Source organism: Gekko japonicus, unplaced genomic scaffold (genome assembly GCF_001447785.1).
Source record: "Gekko japonicus isolate JY-2015 unplaced genomic scaffold, Gekko_japonicus_V1.1 scaffold1453, whole genome shotgun sequence".
Taxonomy (NCBI): domain Eukaryota; kingdom Metazoa; phylum Chordata; class Lepidosauria; order Squamata; family Gekkonidae; genus Gekko; species Gekko japonicus.
In genome coordinates this window covers 315,662-325,805 of record NW_015167093.1, presented here as the reverse complement: position 1 = coordinate 325,805, position 10,144 = coordinate 315,662, and the positions used below count along the sequence as shown (strand labels likewise).

Below are 10,144 nucleotides of genomic sequence, written 5' to 3'. Positions count from 1 at the left end.
GACCTGTATGGACATGTGGAACACAGGGCTGCCGTGTGGAGGAAGAACATGATGAAATCACTTGTCCTGCCTCTCTTGTCAGTGATGTCATGAGTCTGTATGAAAGTCAAGTAGCTGAAGGTGAGCTAGGTGAGGTACCACCCTATTGCTGATAAAGGCTCAAAAGCAAGGCATTCTTTCATTCTAAACCACACAGCCAGATAGGGAGAATAGAAAAGTGAAGAACAAAGAATGAGATCAGCCTGAAACACAAAGCAATGCAAGGGCAGAACGGGGAGTGAAATCATTTTCTGTTTTTTTAAAAGATGTGAACAACAGCTCATTAGTGAATAACAGAACCCAGATTCCGTTCATACATGAAAAGGGGGGTAATAATGTATCCACCCCCACATGCTTTTTCAGTAGAAGGCAGAAAGGATTTGCAGTACGTAAAATGTGACTTTTGTATCTCCCATTGCATTTAGCGATGTAATTGCCGGCAGGTATACAATTACCTTTTCTGGTCATTTACCTATATAATTCCCGCAGCCTCAGCAAGAGATGTGAAGTGTACATTGCTGCTGATCATCTTTCATTTGCATATTTGAAGGTCTTTCGAAGTCAGCCGTGATGGAACCATTGGATGAAGCTGACGGGCAGCATGAACCACAGAACAGGACGAAACAATCTCGGAAGGGCTTCGAGGAGACTCGGCGTAACTGGGTGGCCTGGTGGAATGGACTGACTACAGGAGGAGTCATTCACCTGTTTGCCCTCTCGCAGATATTGGTAAGGATTCAGACAACTCATATTTATTTATTTATTTATTTATTTATTTATTTATTTATTTATTTATTTATTTATTTATTTATTTATGCTTTGTTCTTTATCCGGTTCAGCTTTTGTCGGCTCGGCTTTTGGTTTGGCTCCTCTTCTTCTCCTTCCGGAGTCGGATTCAGCTGTATTCGGAGTCGGCTGTATTCGGCGGACCCGTCTGGCGCGCGGTTCGCGTCAGCGCGGCTCCAGCTCTGCCCATTTGATTGTTGTTGTTTTTTTAAAGAAAGGACAAAAATGTTTTTTTTTATTTAAGATTCATACATTTTAGGGCCAGATCTCCCATGTCATATATGCTGATATATCTGAAATTATGTCAAAAGCGGTGACATTTTACAACCAGGTAACAACCTGTTTGTCTTTTATTCTAGTTAATGTCTGCAGTGTGCAAAGCACCTGACTCTTTAAAACACAATGATAGATATGATTTTTTTAAAATAAAAACCTTCAGTGGGCTACGCAGGCTTGGAAATCAAGTGCAAAGCAATATGACCCCCCCAAAATATCCTCATTATTAATTATTTGATTGACTGCAGCTTTTCTCCTTTATGTTTTGGAACGATGGCTGTGAGACCCTCCCAGCAGTTCAGAATGCTTTCGATGTCTTATCCAAGGTGCTTACTCCGTTTGGACAGCTGGTTGCAGATTCTAGCAAGGTACGTTCACTGACTTCTCTGTGCTTTAATAGCCATGCTGATATCTTCTTGAATTAAATAAATAGAGTAGATGCAACATGTAGCATAGGGCTTACATTATAGTATAGCTTCTAAGAAATACTGCATTAAGGAGCAGTCTAGTGAGCAGTTTGCAGAGCAAAACAATCTCCATTTAAAATCCTTGCTGAATCAGAGCAAGCGTCCTGTTTTCTACAGTCATTAGGCAGATGTTTCCAGGAAGTACATAAGCAAGGCATGAAGGTAATAGCCCCTGTTACTGCCTCTGAAAAATTAAATGGCGTGTAGTCCTTACTTTCAAGTAAGCATCCTTAGGATAACCACGCACAAGTGGCTAAGAATAACCAAGCACGAGTGACACTGCCATACTCCACAAATCTGCCAATTCTGTTCTGATATGATATTTATTTATATTTATTTATTTATTTTTCACATTTATACCCCGCCCTCCCCAATGGGCTCAGGGTGGCTAACAAGGGCAAGGTAAACCATGCTATAATTAAAACATAATATACATAGTAACTTAAAACATATAATCCATTACAACATCCAATACTTAAAAAACAACGGTGCTCAAACTTCTGATATCATAGGTCCAAAGATGGCATCGATACAGTTCCAGGTGGGCAGCATGTGCCAATATATCGTATATGTTTTATATTTCCAGCCATCTGGAAGACATAGTAAGTTGACAGGATCTATGAACTGTAGTTAATGGTTTTTTTTGCTATTTAGTAAGGTAAAGGTAAAGGTTTAGTAAGGTAAAGGTAAAGGTTTCCATCGCTCAAAAGCTGGTCGAATCCGACTCTAGGGCTGCGTTTCCAAGCCAAAGAGCCAGCGCTGTCCAAAGACATTTCCAAGCTGAAGAGTCAGCGCTGTCCGAAGACATTTCCGTGGTCATGTGGCCGGCATGACTAGACGCCGAGGCACACGGAACGCTGTTACCTTCCCACCGAAGCGGTCCCTATTTATCTACTTGCAATTTCTTGCTTTCAAACTGCTAGGTTGGCAGGAGTGCTATTTAGTAGTGAAAGGCTTATGAAATGTCACGGGTGGGCGTGAAGATACGGCCATCGCCTGTAGCTGTGTACTGCAGCCCGTGCCTTTTTGTTCTCTTCCCCCACAGTGCCTGGCTCACCTCTTGTCTTCCAGCCCTTTCCTCTGACACTGTCCAGGGCTGGGGAATTCATACCCATTCTCTTACCGCTCCTCGAGTGTTGTCATCACATCTCCAATCTGCTACTGCTGGGCCTAGTGCCATTGCAATCAATCACAGATGGGTCATCTTGTGTCTCCGTGCTATAAAAAGTGTCTCGGCAAAGGGGGCGCATGTGTAGAGCAGCCGTTTTCCTTGCCCTTTTTCCCCAGCATGGTGAAAGGCCGTAGCAGGCCAAGCAGCAATACAATGAAATGTCAGAGGCGTAAGAGGGAGCCCCCAGACTCCTGAGGGGGGGGGGAGAAAAATGCTGTCTTAATGCATTACTTAATTAATTACTTAATTAATGATGGAGCTGCGGTGGCTCAAGTGGTTAAGATGCTGAACTGCAGGCTGTGGAAGGTCAGTAGTTCAGCAGTTCGAGACCCGAGTGTGCCGCATGACAGAGTGAGCTCCCGTCTCTAGTTCCAGCTCCTGCCAACCGAGCAGTTCGAAAGCAAGAAATTGCAAGTAGATAAATAGGTACCGCTTCAGTGGGAAGGTAACAGGTTTCCGTGCGCCTTGGTCATGCCAGCCACATGACCACGGAAACGTCTTCGGACAGCACTGGCTCTTCGGCTTTGAAACGGAGATGAGCACTGCAACCCTAGAGTCGGACTCGACTGGCTTTCGAGCAAGGGAACCTTTGCCTTTAATGCATTACCTCTACTCCCTACCCCCCACTCAGTCAGCCTTTCACGGAGCCCTCAAAGCGTGGCATGAAAAATAATGTGTTATTTTATTAATTTATTTTATTTATTATTATATTCCTATCCCGCCTTCCCCGCAAACGGGCTCAGAGCGGCTCACAAAGAGGGCAGCCTGTGCCGATATAAAACATTAAAAACAGAATAAAACAACATTCTTAACAATAATAAAGTGCTCAGTGATGTTACCCAGTTAGTCGAATCAAGATGGTGACCTATAGATATTGCCCTATAGATGTTACGCTTCAGCGGTACCGATCCGTCGCAGTATTGTGGCTAAATCTTTATAATAAGCCATCCCAATTGTCCCATTGTTACCACAGGACAATTGGTGGTGGTGGTAGTGGCGGCTCCTAAGTAAACGCCTGGCGGAAGAGCTCCGTCTTCCAGGCCCTGCGGAACTGTGAGAGGTCCCGCAGGGCCCTGATCTCCTCCGGGAGCTCATTCCACCAGGTAGGAGGCAGGAATTAAATGGAATATTGGCAACTGATTTTTCTATCACTCCGCCATTAATAAAATGGCTGTCCCATGTGTAGGTGGCCCTTGGAAACAAAATGAGAGGAGGAAGGAAGAGTCTTATGTAATGAATGAGGTGGGTCCTAGGTGTTGTGACCAAAAAAATCCCCACATGAAAAAAAAAATCCTTTTCTGCTTAACCTCAAAATCCACTGAGTCTAAGGTCTGGGTATGCATGCTGCCTCTGAACGTTTCGCAACAGAGAGCTGCCAAAGTTGGGAGTCAGGTGGAAGGAAAACCACTTTACTTCCCCTCAGCTTTGGGCCTAGATTGAAAGGCCTAGTATCAGCAGGTTTGTACTCTCAAGCATATGTAGGGTTGCCAAGTGCTTATCTGTTCCGGAGCGGGGGAGTCCAGCCTTGCTCCGGGAGTCTTCGTGCGCACGCGCCGCAAGCACATCACACGGAAGTGACGCAAGCATGTCGGGGATGTTGGAGGTGGGGCCACAATCATCCGAGGGAAAACTCTATGGTTTTCCCTCGGACGATTGTGGCCCCACCTCCAACATCCCCGACACGCATGCGTCACTCCCGTGTCACGTTACTACCAAAATTATCTATTCACTTTACAATTTAAGGCTGCAACCCTAAGCATTATGACTTGGATGTAAATACCATTAAAATGAGTAGGATTTAGATCTGAGTTAAACACGTACTCAGCTGTACATTTGTTCATCATTACAATGGATACAGAACATTTGTTGTTGTTGTTCAGTCGCACAGTCGAGTCCGACTCTTCGCGACCCCATGGATCATCTCCCGCCAGGCGCTCCTGTCTTCCGCCGTCCTCTGAAGTTGGCTCAATTTCATGTTCGTTGCATCGATGACACTGTCTAACCATCTCATCCTTTGCCGTCCCCGTCTTCTTTGACCTTCAATCTTTCCCAGCATCAGGGTCTTCTCCAGGGAGTGCTCCCGTCTCATTTGGTGGCCAAAGTATTTGAGCTTTGTTGAGCTACAGAACATTAGATGCAACCCAAGTTAGCAGTGTAGTTCTGAGTACAGTTTTACTCTTCTAAGGCCATTGATTTCAGTGGACTTAGAAGGATGCAACCTGGCTTAGAATTGCACTGTAAGTTCTGCTGACTTAAGCTTGCTTTACTTCTTGGTACTTTACTTTGACCAGCCTTTATTGGCATATGTATATGCATACAATAGGAGATCAGGTTAAATATAGATCGGAAAATACAAATCCATATAGGGTAAAATTAGAGCTACAGCGCAGGAAAACAGCATAAAAACAGAAAAACCTAGTGGTTACATATCAGAACGTATAGCCATAGCACTAAGAAGAAACCTGGCTACTATTTCTGTTATTTCCGTATCTGGATTATCAAGTAAAAACAGAACCTTAAAATTGTCAGGAATCTCTGGGAATGGAACTAATATAGGGTACAAAAGATCCTGGCAGGGCACCAGATAAAAGGGACATTGAAGGAGAACATGGGGGACAGTTTCAACACAGTCCTCCTTACAAGGACAGCCCCTGCTGGAGTAGGGGATCCCCTGGAATCTGCCAGAGAGAAGAGCAGAAGGAAGAACATTAAATCTGGCCAAGGAGATGGCTCTGCGCAAATTTGGAGCTATAAGTTGATAAAGATATACAGCTAGAAGATTTGCATTTGGGACAATCCCTAAATTTAGGGGAGAACAGGTTCTGTTGGCCAAGCTATAGAGAGTTTGCAACTCTGAGCCCAATAAACTAGATTTTATTTTTTTTAAAAGCCGGCGGCTCAGAAAGCAAGGATAGAGATTCTGAGGGTAAGTTCAAGGAGCATACTTTGGTTTCAATGTGAGATAGCCAGCTAGAATGGACAGATTCAGAAAGCAATTGATACAGATAACTAGAGGGGTCAGAGTTGGTGGAGCCGCAGCCAAAATTTAATGGTGTGGATCCATGCCTTAGTAAGCCATCAAATTCTGTCTGCACTCCAAACATAAGGTAGCATATGGAACACACATAGGTACCCCCATGGTCTTTCGCAAAAAGGCAGACTGGACACATTCCGCTGAGGTGTCAATTGCATCTATCCAGAGGGGTACTCCATACAATAATTGAGCTCCAGTTTTAGCATTAAAAGGAGCTGCGGTAGTTCGAGTGGTTAAGACGCTGAACTGCAGGCTGTGGAAGGTCACTAGTTCAGCAGTTCAAGACCCGGGTGCCGCATGACGGAGTGAGCTCCCGTCTCTAGTTCCAGCTCCTGCCAACCTAGCAGTTCGAAAGCAAGCCATTGCAAGTAGATAAATAGGGACCACTTCGGTGGGAAGGTAACAGCGTTCCATGCGCCTTGGTGTTTAGTCATGCCGGCCACATGACCACGGAAACGTCTTCGGACAGCGCTGGCTCTTCGGCTTTGAAACGGAGATAGCACCGCAACCCTAGAGTCGGATTCGACTGGCTTTCGAGCAAGGGAACCTTTACCTGTAGCATTAAAAGCTTTGAGTGCAGCTGGCACATATTGGTTTCCACGGTCAGAAAAGTAAAAACGAGAGATTGCTGCAGCAATGACTTTAGCTACATTAATAGCCATTCTGCGGTGATGGGTCCAGGTGGCACTAGAATGAACGTGGATGCCCAAGTATTTGTAGTGCCTGACCTGTTCAAATTTATTGCCATTAATAGTTCACTTATATAATTTCCTGGAATAGGGATAGACCAATATCTTTGATTTTTCATAGTTCAGCTCCAATCTATTACTACTTCTTGGTACTTGGTGCAGCTCAGCCAGGGAATTAATGAACCTAGATCCTCTAACTTCTGCTTCACCTTTTGGCCTTTCCATTCTGTTTTTTATTGCACGTCACCTACTTAAATGTAAAGCAAAAACTGCTTCCTTTGTTCACTGAACAGTGATTATGAAACACAAATATTACACATCCTTATATTTGCTTTAGACAAGTGGGATTTTTCTGTGATCTTTTAAATTAGATTTATTATGCATAATCAAAAGTTTCTTCTGCAGCAGGAGACATTCAGGCCATCTACGTGTTGTTTGCAGTGAGTCAGTCCAGGTCAAGTTGTCGTTCTCTTCCCCCCACCCCCCCAGTTTTCACTTTGCATGAATTTGATTAGAAATAAACCTGTACTACAGATTTAGTAGAGGGCATGGTAGTTTTTAGACAAATGTCACAAAGTACAGATCTGTATAGGCTAGGCTTGCCAAGTCCCCCTGGAAGACCTGTTACCCGCCGCCGGCGAATCGGGCCCCAGGGGGAACCCCACCCCCAAAGCACGTGACGTGCCCGGCGTCAGCACATCACCCGGGGGCGGGGCTGCGGTCATCCAAGGGAAAACTATAAAATTTGGATAGGGATCTGAGTTTCAATTGCAGACCTTAAGAAGTCTGTATATAAAGAATGAGTTTATTTATTTATAGGAATTAATTTGTTTGCGGAATTGATAATTTTCCATCAAAGCCAAGATTATGCTCATCAGCATTGCTCTAGCCCAGGGGTGGCCAAACTTGCTCAGTGTTAAGAGCCACGTAGAATAAACGTCAAGATGTTTGAGAGCCACAAGACATGACGAGACATTAAACGAGATGGCCAAAAATCAAAATCAAAGGGGTAAAAACAGATATTGATAATGATATTTATTTGTCTAGTGGTATTTATTTGTCTAAGAGAGGGAGGTGAAAAGAAAGAAGGAAAGAGGTGGAAAGAAAGAGAGAGAGAGAGAAACAAATAAAGCTGATTGGAGGGAGGGAGGGAGAGAAAAAGCATGGCTCCCCTTCGCTTCTGCAGCTGCCCTGCTGGAAGCCACACAATATGTGTGAAAGAGCTCCCAAGCCGCAGTTTGGCCACCCCTGCTCTAGCTCTTTAATTACCTTCTAAGATAACTGTTGCTTTGTGTTGCTTCTTAGGATCTGATAAGAATTGGAGGCATCACAATGTCATATGTCCTGCTGTCTTTGTTTTCCTTTGGCTTGCTGCTCATGGGAACCTTGGTAAGCCGAACTCTGTATTCAACAACAATTAAAGAATTCGCTAACTGCATTGATAATGTTCAAAGTCCCCACAGTGTCCTGCCACTGCTTTGGGTGAAAAGTGCTTTCTAACATTCTCTTTGGTAGCAATTCATGTGAACATAGTTGGAGCTAAAAAATCTTTGCTGTTTATGAAAAAGAATAAAAATTATCTGTTAAAAAATGTTGTCATTTACATATTGTGGTTAAGTTCGTTTTAGGACATTGGACAACCGCAAGGTTTTCTCTGGTATCTTGGCATTAAGGGTATTTAAAAATCATTCACTAAGGATAGTAATTAACATTAATACCTCTGTGGATAAGAGGGCTGTTGTGGGCACAGCTTTGCTGTGGAATTGCCTCGCTCTTTGTGCAGGCTTTTCTTAGCCAGATATATGGTGTGATCGAATAATAAACTTCTAGAAAGTGGTGCCGTTGTGAATATTATAGTGTAGCGAATGGATTTATAAATTACCAGTGAACTGTATAAAATCCAAGGCTCTTATACAATGAGCCATTCCAAACTTTAGAACAAGCCAAATCAGAATAAGCACAGTGTGGTTTCCTTGTTGTTCTGGGTTCTCCAGCCTGCTTTCACCTCCAGTTCAAATTGAATTAAGAACAGCAACAGAGAAACAAAACAGCAGAGGAAAATGTTTCCCTGGTGTGATTGCAGGGGCACTGCACTAGTAAGTCCTTCTCGTGAAGTCATTTTTGTTACGCAGATTCACTTGAAAACATCAGAATGCTCACTTGCAAAAACAAGAGAAGGCCGAGGTGCTTCCTATGAAAACCATTTTGATAGGAATCACCCTTATCTGTAGTAACTTCTAGAAAGTGGTGCCGTTGTGTATATTATAGTGTAGCGAATGGATTTATAAATTACCAGTGAACTGTATAAAATCCAAGGCTCTTATACAATGAGCCATTCCAAACTTTAGAACAAGCCAAATCAGAATATGCACAGTGTGGTTTCCTTGTTGTTCTGGGTTCTCCAGCCTGCTTTCACCTCCAGTTCAAATTGAATTAAGAACAGCAACAGAGAAACAAAACAGCAGAGGAAAATGTTTCCCTGGTGTGATTGCAGGGGCACTGCACTAGTAAGTCCTTCTTGTGAAGTCATTTTTGTTACGCAAATTCACTTGAAAACATCAGAATGCTCACTTGAAAAAAAGAAGGCCGAGGTGCTTCCTGTGAAAACCATTTTGATAGAAATCACCCTTATCTGTAGTAATCCAGTTACTTTTAAATGCCTTTTTGTATTAATAAGAACCTAGATTTGCAATACTACAGTAATCTAAATCTGTTGCATTTATTAATAATGCAATTCTACAGTTACTCTAGTCTAACCTCATTGACTCCAATGGACTGGGAGTAGGGTTGCCAGGTATTACCTGGCTGTGGCGGCGGGGTGTGTGTATGTGTCTCGGTCCTTCTCTATGGTAAACATAGAGGGTTTTTTCTTGAGTGACAGAGCGTCCCCCCTGCAACGTGCCCTGTGCGTTGACATCACCTCCGGGTGACGTCAGTGTGCCGGACACATTGGCAGGGACAGGGCACCTTGGGGGCGGGGTTCCCCCCCACCGGCTGGATTTGGACTGATAGATCTGGGAGCCCAAAAGTGGGCAAACCCCCGCCTCCGTTGGGGGAATGGCAGCCCTAACTCTGCTCAGAACTGCACTGTGTAAAACCATTACATTTCAGAAACACCCATAAAGCACTATGTTGTACTGGAAGGCCAAAAGTTAGCTATGCAAATAAACAAGGGCTTAAGGAGTAGGGCATGAATCACATGCTGTGCTGTGCTGTGCTGTGCTGTGCTTCCTTTGCACCCAAATTCCTCTTGTACCTCCTGCATTAGCTATATATCTAATTCTCAACAGTCCTCTCTCCATGTGGATACTTATTTACGTAGATAGGGAGCACACTCTCCCCCAACAGGTTTTTCTACAGACTCAGGGGACTCCATGGGTTTACAGAAAAATCCAAAGAGTTTAAAAAGAACACCTCAGGGAGGGTTGAATCCCCCCCAATATCTTTTGAAATGGCCGCCCCAGGGATCTACTCCAGGCTGTGCTGTGTTGACAGTGAGATAGACAGAGAGGGCGATTTCTCACTAGAGCTGCCTCGCAGCACAGCACCGTTTGCCTCAACACAAACATGTCAATTTCACACCCGAAGCTCCGGGGCTGCATTTTGACTCGGGGCTTCGCCCAATTTCCTCCGCAGTTTCATGATCCTGGTTTTTGAGGATCACGAAACTGCGGAGGAAATC

The 10,144-nt window shown here is 44.0% G+C and overlaps 1 protein-coding gene across 1 annotated transcript in view; it reads left to right on the top strand.

Moving 5' to 3' along the window:
* The first annotated feature begins 609 nt into the window (after positions 1-609).
* PTPN5 (protein tyrosine phosphatase, non-receptor type 5) overlaps positions 610-10,144 on the top strand; it is a 72,904-nt gene continuing 63,369 nt past the window's right edge. Inside the window, exons 1-3 of the mRNA XM_015412895.1 lie at positions 610-768; positions 1,350-1,469; positions 7,768-7,851. Of these exons, the coding sequence (XP_015268381.1) occupies positions 610-768; positions 1,350-1,469; positions 7,768-7,851 (363 nt within the window). The remainder of the gene's footprint in view (positions 769-1,349; positions 1,470-7,767; positions 7,852-10,144) is intronic.